The sequence below is a fragment of the Mastigoproctus giganteus genome, chromosome 10 (genome assembly GCF_048544385.1).
Source record: "Mastigoproctus giganteus isolate SK-2022 chromosome 10, ASM4854438v1, whole genome shotgun sequence".
Classification (NCBI taxonomy): domain Eukaryota; kingdom Metazoa; phylum Arthropoda; class Arachnida; order Uropygi; family Thelyphonidae; genus Mastigoproctus; species Mastigoproctus giganteus.
Genome location: NC_143584.1, coordinates 167,247,639 through 167,266,965, shown reverse-complemented (window position 1 = coordinate 167,266,965; position 19,327 = coordinate 167,247,639). Strand labels below are relative to the sequence as shown.

The 19,327-nt window shown below is 35.8% G+C and overlaps 1 protein-coding gene across 6 annotated transcripts in view; it reads left to right on the top strand.

Moving 5' to 3' along the window:
- Nipped-A (Transcription-associated protein Nipped-A) overlaps positions 1-19,327 on the top strand; it is a 1,216,281-nt gene that overhangs the window by 122,354 nt on the left and 1,074,600 nt on the right. For all 6 annotated transcript variants that reach the window (XM_090382460.1, XM_090382459.1, XM_090382462.1 and 3 more), the window contains 2 exons: positions 2,352-2,448; positions 9,763-9,901. In XM_090382460.1, coding sequence (XP_090238586.1) covers positions 2,352-2,448; positions 9,763-9,901 — 236 coding nt within the window. The remainder of the gene's footprint in view (positions 1-2,351; positions 2,449-9,762; positions 9,902-19,327) is intronic.

Genomic DNA, 19,327 nt, shown 5'->3' with positions numbered 1-19,327 from the left:
TAACGCAATTAAAAGAATCTAACGAAAATATTCAAAACGATTTTTGAATATTTTCGTTAGATTCTTTTAATTGCGTTAATTTGATTTTTAATTGTTTTGAATTGTGTTAAATTTATTATTTATATTTTACTCTAATGTATCGGTAAGTTGTCGGTTTTTTCCGTTTTAATTTCTGGAGGGTATTATACGGAAGTGTGCTACGTACTATATTGAGGTAAACTCCTCTTATTATTTTACTAATAATCAATAGGAAAAATTATAATTGGTCCTTGAACTTCTGGAATGTCCATAAAGAATTTTAAAAATACCTTTTAAATAACTTTTTAACTGTATACAATGTAAATGGTAATGAAAATAATTATGGAATTAAATGTTTATTGCATAAAACAGCGGTTCCCAAACTGTGCGCTGCAGAATATTTTATATTTTCGAGGGAAACACAGCGATACTAGGCATTTGTTGGACACTGCACAAACTAGTAGCTCGAGGTAGTTCACAGTTTCAACATTTCTTAGTTGTTTGGACCTAACTACTAAACGGAACTGTTAGGTATTTCTTTTGGTCTGGGTGCGCATTGAAAAAATTACTGAGACACTAAGGGCGCTGTGAACCGAGAAAGTTTGGGAACCTCTGACATAAAATACACATTGAAGAAATGACTGTTGCAGAAATATTTGAACAGTGTTGACTTTCTCTTTTCATCAATCAATTTCTGATAGCAGACAACAATCTTCTCTGGGCCCTGGCAAAATAAATATCGCAGAGAACCTCAAACCTTTTGTTTGAGGTTCTCTGCAATATTAAAGATTTCATCTAGGTCTTTTACCGTTATCTCCTTCGCGGTAACATTTTCATCTGGCTCATTTAAAAATTTGTATTTTTAAATGCAAGTCTGCAAGTCTGCATTGACTTTATTAGCGGGGGACAAACAAGTAATATATCTTCTTCCGATGGTTGATGGAACACACTGAGGCGGGGAGCAGGCAAACGTTTGTTTATTGCCCGTCTGACATGTGGTAAAGCTTAACGCGCGATTCAAATCTTTTTCAACTATCGCATACATAAAAAAAGATCGCGTTAACTGGAAATTTGCATCGTGTAAAGTGAAAAGTGGTATGATTTTTTCAAATAGCGGTAACTGAAAAACGCGTTAATCGAACTCGCGTTATGCAAGGCCTGGCTGTAATATAAAAGTTATAATAATAACTAGAAAATTACATTGATGCTAGTGAAGTTCTTAATGTGAATAGTGCCAGACATATATGAGCATGCTTCCAGATATGAGATCATTAGACTGAGGAAGACATGATCTGCATACCAAAAGCTACTGTTTATATATTTATATTTTACTCTCTGGTATTTTAATAATATAACAATAATATATTTTGTTTATATAATTTTAAGTATTTTAAATTTATACAGTATTTATATTTATTTATAAACTTATGTAAACAGTGACTTATTATTATTTAAAGTTTCGTTTTTTTCAGTACAATTGGTATCATGTTGGAAAGAAGCAAATATGTATGCTTACTTATTATGCTGGATTTTGGCATCAAAATTCATTGCTAACAACAGCCATTTATTCCAACAAGTATAACTCTTGAAATACTTGCTATATTTAAACACTAAGTAAAAATATGTAGTCAGGATGAAAAAAAACCTTAAATGAAATAAAATTTAAAATACATTAAATGAAACTAACCATAAAAATTATCCTGTAAAAGAATGTGCTAATTTTTTTCATTTTGCTTTTTGGCTTTATTTAACTTTTCTTCTTCAGTTATTAGCATTAGCAGAGGCATAAGATGCAAAAAAGCAAGCTTATGCAGCATCATCAGCAAAAAAAAAAAAAAAAAAAAAACTTGTTCCAAATGCCTGTCCAGCTCAGCCTTAAATTTATTTAGGCTATCAACTTCCACAATAAAAGATGGAAGTCTGCTCCACCAATCAACTACCTGCTGGCTAAATGCAAATTTTCGCACATCTATTCTACAACTGTCTTTCCTCAATTTGAAACTATGCCTCCTCAGGTTCTTAATCTGAGGAAGAATCTTATCAGCATTCAGCTTGCTTAACCCATTCAAAGCCTTATACACCTCAATCAGATCACCTCGAAGGTGATCTGATTGAAAATAACTGCTATATTTAAACTCCAAATAAATTTACTGTTTTAATGGGATTAGTTTGCTTTATAGCTATGTACTGAAATGATGCATTTTCACTGCATGTGTGTAAATGTTATATATGTTCTGAATTTTATTAGCTTTAAAATTATTCAGGATACAAACGATTATTTATTTAATAATTTTGATTTTATAAGATAAATGTGTTGTTATTTTCTTCTGTAGGATGAATCCTTCATTTAATAAGGAAGTGTTTGTGGACTTCATGGCTGCCCAGATTAAAACTCTGTCATTTTTGGCTTACATTGTTCGCATTTATCAAGTGAGTTAAATACTGACGAAGATTCTCTCCCCCCCCCCATCTCTGTTCAGTTTCACAGTAGTTAGGTTGCTGGTGATAACCCCATTTTTTAATCATGTCTGTGTTATTATATGGTTTATTAATAATTATAAGTTCTATTATATGGCTTATTAATAATTATAATATAGTTCTATTATATGGCTTAATAATTATAATATAGTTCTGTGCATTCTTATATTTTCTATCTCGATGCAGCTTTGTTTCCTTCAGTAACAGGCTTGGACTTCACCTACCTAACCTTAGAAACAATATTGTTATTCATGAGTTGTCTTAAAATTACTAATACTGTTTTTAATTGAATAACATCATCAAGAAGGATAATCTTATTTATTAAAAACTCAAAGCACTGCCATTACAGCTGTTTTGAATATTAGTCGACATGGCAGACATAAAAAAAAAAAAAAGAAGCAGACTGCAGCCGTTATCAATCCACTGCAGGATGGAAGCCGCCTCAGTGATTCATGTTGAGGGAATTGGACCATAATCTGCCATGCTGGTCCAGTGCGGGTTGGCAGAACGACCACATTTAACAGTCGGGTTTAACCCTCATCTACTCAGTGTGCCTCGGCTATGGAGGCAGACATAGTGTCTGCCGTGTGCCTCCATAGCCGAGGATCAAACAGACCGGTGGTTGCCCACAACTCTGCTCGTGACTCTTGTGTTGAGCCCAAAAGTGTGAGTGATGTGTTATTAATGTTGTATTCAGTTGCTCTTCTGGCCTCTTTGCCTAGGGCCTGCGGAGCGTTACAGACCCCTAGTTTTTGTCCACAGCATGGGGAGCTGGGCCAGGGGGTCTGGAATCAGTGGACTCTGCCTGGGCCCACATAGTATATGTAAAGTACGTGTACTACTAAAGCTAAGTGGTTGGGGAGTTGGTGAGGGGGTGTTGGGAAAGAGACAAGGAGTAGCATCTCCATAAAAAAAAATATGTCTATGGAGGTACTAAACCAGGGAATACAGTTTACTCTGGCTAGGCCATCCTATGGTGGTACTAAATGTCTGTGGAGGTACTAAACTAGGAATACCTTTACTTTCTCCATTCCAACACTGGTGCTCCACAGACCCCTAGTTTCTGTCCACAGCATAGTGAGCTGTGCCAGGGAGTCTGGAATCATCCCTGGGGTCACCCACATAGTACATGTACAGGCATACCTCGGTTAACGTTACCTCTGATAACGAAGCTTCGATATAACGAAGTCCGCAATTTCAAGCCCCATTTAACATAAAAAAAAAATATTCCAGTTTAATCACCTGAAATCTAAACAAACTGAAGAAATTACGGAAACCTTTGGGGCTTCTCCTGGTTGGTTCGAGAAATTTAAAAAACGGGCCAGGATTCATAGTGTAAAATTAACAGGAGAAGCTGCAAATAATTTTCCAGAAAAACTAAAGGAAATAATTGAACGTGAAAATTTTCCACCAAATTTGGTGTTCAGTGTTGACGAAAGCGGTTTGTTCTGGAAACGGCTACCAACAAAAAGCTTCATTTCTATTGAAGAAAAATCAGCTGCTGGGTTCAAAGCAGCCAAAGACCGTTTAACGTTACTCTTTGGATAAAATGCCTCTGGCGATTATAAATTAAAATTGTTATTAGTTTACCATTCAGAAAATCCGAGGGCGTTAAAAGGTAACATAAAAATTAATTTACCTGTAATATGGAAAGCAAATAGAAAAGCGTGGGTTACCAAGGAGTTATTTACTGATTGGTTTGTTAACTACTTTTGTCCTGAAGTAAAACGGTATTCTCAAAAATAACAACTTTGAAGAAAAAGCTCTTTTGTTAGACAATGCTCCGGGACATCCTACTGATCTTAACACGTTGGACACATGCATTCCTGTCAAAGTTGTGTTTCTTCCAGCAAACACAACTTTCCTGATTCAACCATTGGATCAGGGAGTAATAGCATCATTTAAACTTATTATCTGCGTCGAACATTAAGCAATTTAACTGAACTAGAGGATAAAGAGGAAATGACAGTTAAAACTTTTTGGAAAAACTACACCATTAAAAACGCAATTGAAAACATTGATAGTTCTTGGAAAGAAGTCACTAAGAAATGCTTAAATGGAGTTTGGCACAAAATATGGCCAGAAGTTGTACTAGAAGAAGAAAATAATATCCAAGAAATTAGAAATGAAGTTATCCAGATGGCTCAATCAATAGGTTTCGAAAATGTCGATGAAGAGGATGTTAGAAATTTATTGAATGCAGAAGATGATGGTTTTTCAGTGGAAGATTTAGAAAACCTTGTTAGCAACGAAGACAAAGATAATGAAGACGAAGTTAAAGAAGTTCCTGCGGAAAAAGTGTTAACAACCAAAGATTTAAAAAGGTGCTTAAATGACATTGAAAACGTTTTAAATTTTTTTAGTGAAAATGATCCTGATTTAGGAAGAAGTTTTATTGTTAAGCGATCAGTGTTAAATGCAATAACTCCGTATAGGCAATTGTTAAATGAAAGAGAAAAAAAAGCATAAGCAATCAACTTTAGACTCATATTTTAAAATGTGATTTCACTTTGTATGTAAGTTGACTGTTTATTTAATTAAACTTTTCTTTGTTCGAAAAAAAGCTTTTCATTTTCTTTATGTCGGAACGTATCCCTATTCTGGCCATAGTATTTTTACCTCTGAAAACGAAGTTTTGCTTAACGAAGTAATTTCGTGGAACGCATCCTATTCGTTATTCGAGGTATGCCTGTACTACTAAATCTAAGTGGTACTCTTGGTTGGGGAGTTGGCAAGGGATGTTCGGGAAGAGACAAGGAGTAGCATCTCCATAAAAAAATATATATATATATATATATATATATATATATCTCTATGAGGTACTAAACCAGGGAATACTTTTGACTCTGGTTAGGCCATCCTATGGAGGTACTAAACCAAGAATACCTTTAGTTTCTCCAATCCAACACTGGACTGGATAAAGTAAAATTATTTACTTTAAAATTTATTTATTTTATTTCTTTAAAATTTATTTTTCACAAAATAATAAAAGTATGCGTGTCGAACTGCTTTTAGTCTAAGTGCCAATTAGTTATGAATATTTTCAGATGGCAGCATAATGCAGTATGTTACATTGATTGCAGTGCCCTAAACGGTATACTATGTTTATAATACTTAAAATGACATCCTTAACTCATCAAGAACAAGATGTTATTATCCGATTTTTGCATCTCACTGGGAAAAGTCCAATTGAAATCTATCAGGAAATGTCAAAGGTCTGTCCTGCAGGCTTTATGGATGTGAAAAATGTTCATAGCTGAGTATGTAAGTTTCGTGAAGGATCCTGTGAGGACAAAGCACGTGAACCAAGATGTTGAATCAGTCATTCTGAGGCAAACATCTGCTGGATTGAGGAAATGGTTTTGGTTGACATGAGGATGATATTGCAACAGCTACAGCATTTATGTTGGATCTGTGCCTACCATACTCCATGGAAATCTCAGAATGAGCAAGGAATCAGCTCATTGGGTTCCAATTCAGCTTTCCCAGGAACAAAAAGACAATCATGCTGACTTGTGTGATGCTACAGTGAATGGATCTTTCTTTTCCTCAATTGTCATGATGGGTGAGATATGGGTTCCACTTATCAATCCAGAAATTAAACAATAGTTTGCCTAATGGAAGAACACTGATACACCACCACCCAAAAAGTTCTGTGTTCCTGCAAGTGCAGAGAAAACGATGGTTGTTGTTTTCTGGGATATTGATGGAATAATCCGTACATGTTTTGTACCCAAGGGCACTACAATGACAGGAAACTCATGTGAAGAAGTTCTGAAGAAAACGTTCCTCTCATCACTTCAGAAAAAATGTTCACACAGACTGAATCATATTCGTTTTCATCAGGCTTCACTCCATCGTTCTGAAAATGTGCACAATTTTTTAAAAGTAAACAACATTGAGGTTCTTAAATATTCTTTTAGCAGCATGGTGTGCAGGTATGTCAAGAACTGGAAATTGGTGAAATAACAAACACTTAAACCTGTGTGGCGTGGAGTGTGGACTACAGGCTATAACTCTTGAAGTCTTAATCTGGTCTCTCCACCTTATGATTTTATGTTGTTCTTTACATATTTCCTGCTATTTATGCTTACATATGTAATTACCCATTGAGTGGATATTAAAAAAAAAAATTTATGTGTAAGCTATACCCCCCCTAAATGGTATAATTCGATTTATATACCAGGATTATACAACATCCTTTTTGCTTAGTATATAGTAGCCATATCATTTGGTCAACTTTTTCTTCATTTTATTACGGCCATGTTCAATACTTTTTATTTACTATGAACTGTTTTATTTTTTATATATCTTGTGACTTTATATCGGTAAAGTCCTTTTATTCCAACCACATTTCTATGTTATAAATATACTCGCCCTTTTCTAACGCTACTCTTAGGTATCTCTACACTCTTATTTGTTCAAAATATGACTATAGAGGTCACTATTTCCATATTTATTTCCACATCTTGACAGCTATCTATCAAGTCCGTTATGCTGCTTTAAATTACTTTACCCTGTAGCTAAGTCACTAATATAGTTTTGCTTTAGATACATTCATCTACTCTACTATATGTGTGCACTTTATTTTCCCGCCGTCTTCCTTCTGCTATGTACTACTTGAAAACCCCAAGTGTTGTTCCCTTTCTTATTATACTTTCGGTTTTGGTTCTTTTTAGGCCTGTTTTGACTTACATTTTTTGCCTGCTTTTTCCCTGCAGTACAAGCATTTGGTATTCATCTCCTTTTTTTATACTAACTTTTACAAAGCCAGAGCCTTTACCATAAGGTTAGGCTTTGCAACCCCAGCTAGCTCAGTAAGTTTTAATAACTTTCTGATTAATCCCTTTCCTTCTAGAGTTTACATAAGTAAAGAACTCTTTGCTGTTTTTCTTTGCATCCTTTGGGAAAGATTTCTCATAATCTGCCTTCACCTTCATAATCTCCTTTGTGACTTGATTACAGACAAGCTTATATCTGTCATAGGCTTCTGTCACTTGATAATTTATATGCATCCCATACATTTTTCTTCTCTGCCATGAGCCTCATTAATTCATCTGACATCTATTTAGGCCTGAACCTTGAACAGTATTTCTTAGTTGGAATGAAAAGCCTAGTATCCCCCAAGATTAAGTCCCTGAAGGCTTTCCATTTAGAATTCAACATTGGTAACATCATCAGTTGATCCCACAGTAGAAAAAAACAGAATTTATGGACAATTATAGAAATGCAGTTCCTGATACATAGTTAGGTGTAGTCCCCTGATGAAATACCTAACCATGTATCAATATTTACTTCCGCTGACATCAGACTTTCCATTTTTGCCTTCCCTGTATTCGACCTATAACTAAATTTGGCCACCCATTTCTGAGACAGCTATACCACCTTTATTTTATTTTACTTTATTTTGTTTAATCATTTGATATTGATAATTTTACTTTACAGTTCCTTCACCTCCAAAATTTCCCATAATTTTCTTAATTCATCATAAATTTTAGGATATTAACATTCTTTTGCCTTTTTCAAATCTGCATTACTTCTTTTTTCTACTATCCTTACCCTTCTAGTCCTTGGTGCTTTGTGTAATTTTCACCTCCATCTATGCAAACTTTGTCTTATCTATTCTTACATATTATATACTTTTGCATCCTTTACTGCCGCTTTTCACATTTTGATGCATTTGTCATACCTTGCTTACCCATATTTTGTTTTTTATTTTTTATTTTCCATCAACTGTAACTTTGATCTTAAATTACATTTAACACACACACACACACACACACACACACACACACACACACACACACACACACACACACACACAGTTGACCCTTGGACAACACGGGTTTGAACTGCACGGGTCCACTTATACGTGGATTTTTTTCAATAAATATATTGGGAAATTGTTTGGAGATTTGCAACAATTTGAAAAAACTCTCAGATGAACAGCGTAGCCTATATAGTCTATATATATATATATTCAAAGATATATATCTTTGTATGTAAAAGCCTAATTTTTGATGTTTGCACATGAGGCGATGTATGCATAAACTCGAGAGAAGAAAAAAGCAAAAAGTATAAAAAATCGTATTAAGTAAATAGTATGAGATGAATTAGCAACCTAATAATTGTATCCTGTTTTAAAAACGGGTAGCCTACGATTAGGCTATTATAAAAAGTTAAAATTTATCAAAACCTACGCAGACAAACACTTACAGACCATACATGGCACTATTCGCTGTCGAGAGAAATGTAAACAAAAGTAATGATGCAGTATCAAATCATAACTGCATAAAATTAACTGTAGTACATACTGTATTACTGTAATGTCTGCACGGGTAGCAGAGTGCTATTGTCACCTTCCTCCCCACACAGAGTGGAAAAGGCCCGGGTTCAAATCCTGTCGATGACACAAAGAACTTTAGTGGGCTTTTTTCACTCTGTGGCTGAGTTAGTCAGTCCCAGGCGTAGATAGCAAGGTTTTTCCTGCAGAAACGGGTTTTTTTTCATCCAGCAAAACAGGCAAATCAACCAGAGAACACAAGCAATTTACAGACAAATAAATATGTGGGTAGAGGTAATCATTTTACGGGGGACCCTAATATCATAATGTTTTGTACTACTGTAATAATTTTGTAGCCACCTCCTGTTGCTATTGCGGTGAGCTCAAGTGTTGCAAGTATCCACTTAAAACGCCTTGTGGCACTAATAATCTGTGCATGAGCACTATATTTTCTTTCAGTTTAGTTCCAAATGTGGAACTGCACTGAAAGAAAAGATAGAGAAGATCTTTTCCAACAGTCCAGGTTTGCAGAAAATAATGTCAGTCAGCAAATATCAGAATGATGTCATTCTACAGATAATGTCCAGGCAGATCTGATGATGCCAAAAGACTTTACTCTGCTTAAAAAAATAATAAAAATAAATAAAACTAATTCCCCCTGACAAAAAACACATCTTTACTTCTGATAACTTAAAAAATATTAAGATGTATTATTGAAATTTTAACATTTATTGATATTCTTGAAAAAATATTTAGAATTATTAAAACACAGTTTGATCTTTTAATGCATATTTCTTTTTAGAACATAATATGCATGCATAAATCTTTTTTTTTTTTTTTTTTTACTGCCTATAAATCCTTTGTATACTTACCATATTTGTATTATTTTGGTTCAATACTGATGCTAGTATTATATGTAGCAAATTAAAACATTTTTTGCAATAAAATGCAGCAGCTAAAATAAGTTTTATTCTATATTTCAGGACGTTGTAAATGCACATTCAACTCAGTTAGCTAATGGTATGTTGGGTTTATTGAAACTCTGTCCTCAAGAAGTAGCTCACTTAAGAAAAGAATTGCTAATTGCTGCTAGACACATATTAGCCACAGAGCTTAGGGAAAGTAAGTTATTTAATTAAAATTTATTTCATGCAGGGTGCTCTCTCTCTCTCAAAATATGCCAATCTCTATATTAATCAGTATTAAAAAGACAAAATGATCTAAGAATCGTAGGCTCATATAGCATCAGCCTTTAAAAAACACTACCATGTGCATCCAGATATCTGTCCATCCCTTTCTTAAATTTACAAAAGCATGCAGGCTAGTTGGAAAATGAGCCTTTTCGAGATGTGCACTACTGATCTGAACAATGTATTACATCAAAATATCTCTCTATACATTAAAAAAGTTTTCCTCCTAGTGATATTTATTCAAGCCAGTGGGAGAAGAGAGCGAGGCAATTACGTCACTACAAATGCAATTAATTATTGACAACTGCCTCCATAATTTTCACTAACATCGTGCATGTGCTTCGCTGTCTAACATTTGATGTTCCATTGTAACTTTCTTTTATATATTAATGAATATTGTATATTTGTAAATAGTTTAGTATTTTGTAAATATTTAAAATACTTGTATAGTTTATAAATATTTTAGTCCTGCTCTTTTGGATGAACAATATTCCTCATGCATTATGGGAACCCGAAGCAAAAGGCCTTTTCCTAAGTGACCTATGTAAATGCAGGTAAATAATTACAGTGATATTTATTCAACCTTGAGAATGCCATGCACTACAGATGCACAGGTAAATAATTACATAGGTCATTTCCTGATTAGATATCGATCATAGTGACATAGTGTTCTTTGTCTGGCAGCGCTGAGGGTCTCCCCCAACTCCGCTTTTTTACTCTGTAGAATACAGTACTCTGCATAAGGCCAGGGTGTGTTTTGTGAAGTATTAGTGTTGGTTCTGTTGTTCCTCTAGCCACTTAGCCTGGGGGCCTGTGGAGAGCACTATAACTCCTAGTTTCCGTCACTGCCCCGGGGAGGTGTGCCAGCACACATTAGGAGAGAAGAAAGCTCTGGCGGGGTGAAACCCTGGGGTAGCTTAGGCATCCAAGGAGAGCCAAAAGAAAAGAAAATTTATGTTGGAAAGGAGATAACGGGGAGATAGAAAGAGTGTGGGATAAAAGTAGTAGAGAACAGAGGGGACAATAGTTGAGGCACTTGCCTGATTTAAAATTGGAGGCAGTAACGGGACCCCCGGTACAGGATGCCCATCCTGGTCCAGGGGTGGGGGTTGAAAGTGGGTGGAGTGGTGAGCCACCAGGCAGAAGGGGGTAGGAGCCACACAGAGTGGGGGAAAGGGATTGGGGGGAGACTCAACCACCCCAGGTGGTAAGAATAAAAGAACATAGGGAAAGAGATTCCTATGGTGGAGCATGCTTTTTGTAGCTCTGTCCCACACTGGCCTGGGGATTACCCTAATAGACAATGTTAGCATCCCACACCATGCCAGCTAGGAAAAGCTACAGCATGGTATCAGCTTGGATAATCGTGAGGCCCCTGAGGGCCTGCATAGCCATCAGTCTGTCTGGTGAAGAGACTAAGATAGAACATGCAATTAATAATAACTTTCATTCACTCAACATTCACATAATTTTACTTTTTATAGTTTTTACTTACACTTCCTATTTTCGATTAGAGAGTGAACAGTGCGTTTCAACAGGTTCAAAAGTGGGTTGGGTGTCTCTAGTATGGCCTGGGATTCGTACTTGTAATATGGTACACTTTATTTGATCAGTCTTTTACATAGAAAACATTTGACTTACTCCGTCATACCTCTACATGTTACGTAGAAAAGCTTGCGTGGGGGTTGACGAGCAAAGCAAGCAGGGGACGGAGCCCCCTAGTGTTCATTATTGCAATTTCCACTGATTAGATGTCCAGATTTTTTTTCTTTTAGATCTTCTAAATTGTTTTATTTTCTTTAATATACAGCTTTATACTAGCCTACAAAAAGAAATCAAGGACAGCTAAATGATCAGATGGTCTAATCTAGCAGGAAAGGAAATTGTTTCTATCCTTAAAATCAGCTTTTACACTAAACTTTTGAAAATTTTGTGAAAAACTTTCATGCATCAAAAGGTTTTCTGAATAATATGAGGATTTTCTTACCCAATGTATGACATACAGTAGACCGTCAAATAACGGCACCCCAAATAATGGAACATTGAGATTGGACGTTTACATACAGCACTGGAATTGCAGTGCTGGAAAAAGAAAACGGAAAGTCACGTGATTACTTTATTTGTTTGAATTCGCCATTGTGGAAGTGAATTCTGTACTGATATCACGAATTATACTGCTGTTTTACATTTATTTTAAATTAAAAACCTATACTATGGTTCCTAAAGTTAATAAACTTCTTACAGAGAAGAAAAGAAAAATAACATTAAAGCTTAGTGACAAACTTGATATTATAATAGAAAATAGAACGGCCGTAAGTAGGAGTGTATTATTGGATGAATATAACATTGGATCTTCAACATGTTTGTTTTTTATATGCAGTCTTAATTTTCTCTATTGCATTCTTAATTTTCTCTATATCTTATTTAGCCTCATTATTTCCGCATTAAATATATTAAAAATAAAGCTTTTTTTTTTAATATCGAAAAATCGAAATAATGGCGCCTTGAATCTCCGAAGATGCCTTTATTCTGAAAGTCTACTGTACTTCTGTAGAAATATATCATGCAAATAGGGTTGTTGGTTCAAGATTTTAGCTGGTCGATATTAGCTGGACCTCTGTCCAGCTAATATCGACCTTTGCTGACAGTATTCTTATGAATTTTAGTAGTTTGTTGTACTGCAGCTTTTACTGTTGCAGTTGTCTGATGTGTCTGGTTGAAGGCAGACAACAGTAAACTTTCTCTGAAAATTTTTATATAGAAAATTCTCATATTCATGTTATAGCATAGACTTGTTATTTTAGTCTTATTATTTATTTTATCACTTTAGGTGTTTTCATTCCATTTCATTTCACTGGATGTAACCTGCAGTACAGTTTTTGAATTCACATAGACCAGATATAAATGGAACCGTGATTGAAATAAATTTTCAAAATTAAGTTAACTCCAGAAACCAGACGAATATGTTCATCTTGTAAAATGTGATTCCACCTCATTTTACTATGTTAAACATTTTTTGAATAAAACATTGTTTGCTATATACAGTAGACTTCCTCTTAACTGATTTGCCAGATTAACTGGTTGTGGGCATTGGTCCAGTGCTTGCGGCTAACTTAGTACACCACACCTAACTGTTAAATTGCATGTGTCCTGAGAGATCACAAGAGAACAGTAAATTCATACAGCATGTCCTGGCCACCTTTTCTAACTACTGAATACATCATGAATTGTCAATTTCATAGAACAAACTTATTTGCGAAAAGAACTAAATCTCCCAAACACTTCCCCTTTCATTTCACAAATATTCATGGTCTCAGTTCTAAATCTCAGTGATATCCATTTCCACTTATAGTCTGCCAACCCTCACTTACCGTTTCTGACAGAATCCCAATTATTGATTGATTCAGCCACTTCTCACCTTAGTTGTCCAAATTATTCGCTCTATGATTCCTTTCACTTCAAAGGTGGTACTTGTGCATATTTTCGCTCTGATATTCAATGTCAGAGACAGTAATTTGGAATCTCCTCGTTTCGATCTTCTCTGGCTTCAAATCTCTCTACCACATTCTGTCAAATTCGTCTGTTGCCTCTATCGTTTTTCCAACTCCATTAATCACTTTCTCCAATCCATCTTTCATAACAATGAAGTAATTTTCCTTGGTGATTTTAATATTCACATCAGCTGGCTTCCAATTTTATAGTCACAAGGATCCAGCTGGTCGAAATGCTGAGGCTTTTTCAAATTACTGATAACCTTATACAGGTTGTTCATTTACCTACCAGAATACCAGACAATCCTAACCACAGAGCCAATACATTTGATCTTTTTCTCACAAACAACCCTTCTAGATACGTGGTTGAGGTGAGTGGCCCTCTAAACACCTCAGATCACAACTTGGTGATTGTCTCTTCTACAATGGAGCCTTTCCCAAGTGGCCATTCTCAACCTTGCATTGTTTGCCATTACAAGATTTAAAATTTTTTGATCTGCGAGATTTCGTTTCTTCCTTTCTTTGGTCGAATTACTGTTTCAAATCTTCCGATGTCAGTGTTTGCTCAGATCATGTGATCCAAGCAAATGCTGATCATATCTTACAAGTGAAATTATTTTTGTACCGATGAAATGCTTTATTCCACACTCCACCTTAAAATTTCATGATTTATCTGAACTATACTTTTCCAACAAATGTACTAAAGTTATTCATGATAAGAACGTTGCATAACACAATTGGCTTGTATCCAAATCTCCAGCTTCATTTTCTGACTACACCAAAGCTAGCAAGAATTGTAAAGCAGTTATTAATCAGTCTAAACTAGATTTCGAACAAGCTAATAGCAGAAAACATGTTTCTTGTGCAGATGGTAGTCATGCATTCTGATCTCTTGCCAAAGCTATTAGTCACAATTTTTGCCCATCCCTGTTCTCATCCATGTCAAAACTAGATGGTTCTATTGCCACTTCAGCCAAAGATAAAGCTGACCTGCTAACATCCTACTTTTCTTCTAACACATGTATTTATGATCTTGGTAACCCCCCCCCACCATTCCCTGTACACTATTCAATGCCCCCTATGGCCTTCTGTCAAAAGGACATCAGTAGGATTTAGAATAATCTTGATGCTATGAAAGCTCTAGCTCCTGATGTTATTTCTCCATTTGTTCTCAAAACCTTGCTCCTGAACTTACTCCTGTTGTGTGTCAATTTTTTCACTTTCTTATTCCACAGTTGTTTTCCCTTCTGTGTAGAAATTTGCTCATATCCAGCCAGTTCCTAAAAAAGGTTCGCAAATCCATTACACATGCTTCTACTTTTTCTAAAATAATGGAGAAATTAATTAACTGCCAACTCTTAAACTATCTAGATACTTTCCATGTGATCAACGATCGCCAGTATGGATTCCTTCAGGGTCGATCCACTGGAGATATTCTGGCTGATTCTGGCTCCTATCTATGGACAAAATCAATGGAAAAGTTTGGTGAAACTCAAGCAGTTGTTCTTGATGTTTCAAAGGATTGTGCTTGACATAAAGGTCTTCTAAATAAGCTTCCATCTTATGGTTTGCTAACTGTTTTTGTAATTGGGTATACAGTTTTCCCTCTGACCACTCACTGCGGGCAATGGTAGATGGCTCTCTGTCTTCTAACTTTTCCACTAATGCTGGTTTTTTCCAAGGTTCAGTTCTTTCTTCCACCCTTTTCCTCTTGTTTATTAATGATCTTTCATTGATCAGAAATCCTATCCATAGTTTTGTGATGATACCACAATGCATTTCAACTTCCAGTTTGCGAAACCTTGCCCTGCACAAACAGCTTCAACTTCTTAAATATCCACTACCAATTTCTTAAATGCTGATCTCCTGGTAATTCTTCAGTGGGGAAAAGATAACTTAATTGATTTGAATCCTTCTAAAACTCAGTTTCAAATCTTTTCAGGGATTTACCCTGAAAAAATTTCGGGGATTACCCTGACTTCTAATCTTTCTTGACATAAGCAAATTACAAATATTGCTTCCTTCATATCTAAAAAACTGGGTTTTCTCTTTTGCTCTCTGCATTACTTTTCTTCCAAACAGTTGCTCACTGTACCAATCTCAAATCCATCCTATCATGGAATATTGTTCCCACATCTGGGGTGGTGTCCCAAACATTCTCTCAGGCTAAATTCCATTCAAAAGAGGGCAGTTAGATTAATTAATGACTCATCTCTAACATAATCCCTCCACTCTCTGTCTCATAGATGTTCTGTCTCTGCTGCATGCCTTTTCTATAGATACTTCCATGGGCACTGTTCTTCTTAATTGGCTTCTATAATTCCTGTTCTCTCTTCCAAAGCAGTCCGAACACGGGTCACATCCCGTCAACATCCTTTACCAATTTCAAACTCACAGAACCAGCTTTCTTCTTTTTTTCATTCATTCAACTTCCATTTTCTGGAACAACATTCCTTCATATGTATTTCCTGAAAATTTCTATCTACAGAAATTCAAGTTTGTCAACAAGTATCTTCTTTCATCTTCTCAACCTTTAAGAAACCCATGCATGGTACTAAGTACCATAGGTTCTAATACTTCAGGAAAAAAAAAAAAAAAAAAATTGTTATTGTAATTACAGTATTTAATTAAATTAAATATTACATAAATAAAAGGAAATATGGACAAGAAAAGAAAGAAAGAATCATTGTTTCTTTGAAATCTAAATTGGATGCTTGATAAAGGTGTGTCTGAAAAAAATTTCTGTTCAATTAGATGTGGGCGAGACAACTGTAAAAGATTGGGGAAAAAAAACTCAGTTTGTTTCCAAGGGAAAGGACTCAGTTTGATTTCCAAGGGAAATCACCATTTAATTCTTGTTTCTCTTTAAAGAAAACACCAAAATTAGAGATAGTTGGCAATTTTCATTATGGCTATGGTTTATAAAGAGAGAGAAGATAGAGGTTGGCAATTTTCATTATGGCTATGATTTATAAAGAAAGAGAAGATAGCTCCATTCCAGTGAATCCATAAAAGCAGCATCAAAGAAAAGGTCTTTGTTTTCCATCAAAATATTGATGGTGCAGAAAGTTTTTTATATTGAGTGATGGATGGTTTGGATGTTACAGAGTTGAAAATCATTGAGTATTAGAGGTGAGATTATCTGCTGATCAGCCTGCTGCTCAAAAGTTTACAGATGATATAAAGTCATTTATTAACAGAGAAAAATTGATTGATTGGAAAACACCTCGCAATATGGATGAAACAGATTTAAATTATAAGATGTTACAATAATGATGGCAAAAAATTGGAGTCTACCCCTCCAGGATGCAAAAAATCAAAAGAGAATCACCATAGCTGTCTGCTGCAGCAATGCAACTAGCATTTAATACATTGCTTTTTTTTTGTTGTTAGCATTAGCATTAGTAGAGGCATTTGATGCAAGAAAGCAAGCTTATGCAGCATCAGCCAAAAAAAAAAAAAAAACCCACTTCACCCCTCTGTTCGTTCAAAATACCTGTCCAGCCGAGCCTTAAACTTATTTAGGCTATCAACCTCCACCACAAGGGATGGGAGTTAAATGAACTAATATTAGAAGATTAAAAATATATGGGGTGTCTCAAAAATACACAGCATAACTTCAGGAATGAGTTCCTCATATGTAGGCAATAAAAATATTTTGTATAAAAATCTTTCCTGAAATCCAAGTATATGATATCAAAATTATTTTTTGCATCCAGTTACTTTATGACCACACCGTAGTATCCAATCAAATTGGTCAGACAAGACTTCCCCCTTAACAAACCCATGCTGTGTCTGAACTATTACTGCAGTCTTGTCTAGGTGATCCTGTATCACCTCTTTAACCAGTGACTCCATTTTATCTGGAACACAAGTTAAACTAACAGGCCTATAATTATATGTGTCACCTTTTGAATCCCCCTTTGTGAATTGCTGATATATTAATACATCTCCAGTCCATGGGGACCTCCCCTGAATCTAAGGATGCTCTCATAATTATGGCTAAGGTTTGCTAATTTCTCTCTCTGCCTCCTTCATTACAACTGGATAGATTCCATCCACCCCAGGGTGCCTTTTTATGTTTAACTTCAACAATTTCTCCTCCACTTTTCTCTGTTATCACAAAATCACCTAGCTCTGTGGTAGAGTTTGATAAACTCCTTGAAATACTCATTCAGTTTATCAGCTACTTGAGCAGGATCATCAATAGTCGAACTATCTGATTCATCCCCTTCCTTCTATAGTTTACATAAATAAAAAACTCTTTGCTGTTTTTCTTTGCATCCTTTGCCAAAGATTTCTTGTAGTCTGCTTTATGATTACAGACTAGCTTATATCTGCTGTAGGCTTCTGTGTCACCTGATAATTTATATGCATCCCATGCATTTTTCTTCTCTGCCATGAGCTTCATTAATTCATCTGACATCCATTTAGACCTGAACCTTGAACAGTATTTCTTAGTAGGTATGAAAAACCTAGTAGCTTCCAAGATTAAGTCCCTGAAGGCTTCCCATTTAGACTTCACCATTGGTAACATCATCAGTTGATCCCACTCTATAGAATTTGAAATCTGTCTGACACCACTGCAGTCACCTTTACAGAAGCAAAAACCATTCCCTTTACCCTTGATTGTAGTTACGCCTTTAAGTAAATCCCACATCAGTACACTGTGATCACCGTCATCTAGTGGTTCCTTTATCTGCAAATTCTTAATGCATGAATAATCACTGCTGGTAATCAGGTCAAGAGTATTATTCCCTCTGGTTGCCCCTCGAACTTGTTGCCGTTGAAAACAATCCTCCAATAAATCGACAAGTCTTGCCATCGTGCAAATGACTAATTGACAAGATCCAGTCAATATGTGGAAATATTGAACAATTAAACTTTACACCAGCCAGTATTCAAATAAACAAATTCCAATCCTGCAACTGAAACACTTTATTTACAATAAAATAAAATAAAATACAAGCGTATAAAATTAAATGAAATAAAATAAAATATATAGTAGTCTAAAACTGATGTGATTTAATTTACAATAAAATACAAAAAATATAAAATAAAAATATATAAAATATGATGATAAAAGCGATAAAAACAGTTAATAAAATACCGTAACAACTGTAGCTTTCGGAGATAGCGATCTCCTTTCTCAACAGCATATTTCTGCTGTGCGGCACATCCTTAAATAGCAGATCCACAGCACTCGTCACATGGTTCCTCGGGAGTAAGGCCAGAATTTCCCATTTATCTACCGGAACCGGAAATGCCTCGGGAGCGCGCTAGCTGAAACCGTTCATCTCGCCCAAGAATCATGGTTTCAAAGAGGGGATGTAAGCGTACACCCTTGTCTCTATTAATGGAATTGTTAGCTGCCCCAATACGTAAACTCTCAAGAGTTTACGTATTGGGGCAGCCGGTCCACCCGATGCCCAGATCATGCACAGGGGTTCTGGGTATTCCCAGAACCCCTGTGCATGATCTGGGCATCGGGTGGACTCCGCTCCTCTAATAATTCTGTCCAACACCCTCTGAGGGTAGCCGCATTTCTCGAGGTCTGCCGTGACATGAAGAATTTTGTTGTCTCTGTCCTCGGAGGTGCTACAGTGGGACAACACCCTATCTACTAAACCCTTGACAACACTACCCTTGTGTTGGCTGGCTTGTGCCGAGGTATAATGAGTATATTGACCTCGGCACATGGGCTTTCTAAACACCTTGGTCTTGAGCCTACAACCATCCCTAATAACCAACATGTCAAGGAATGGTAGGGTTCCCTCTGCTTCCACCTCCAAAGTAAATTTAATAAAAGGGGAGAAGCTGTTAAGGGAACTTAAACAAGATGCTGAAATCATAGTCTTACCCGCGGA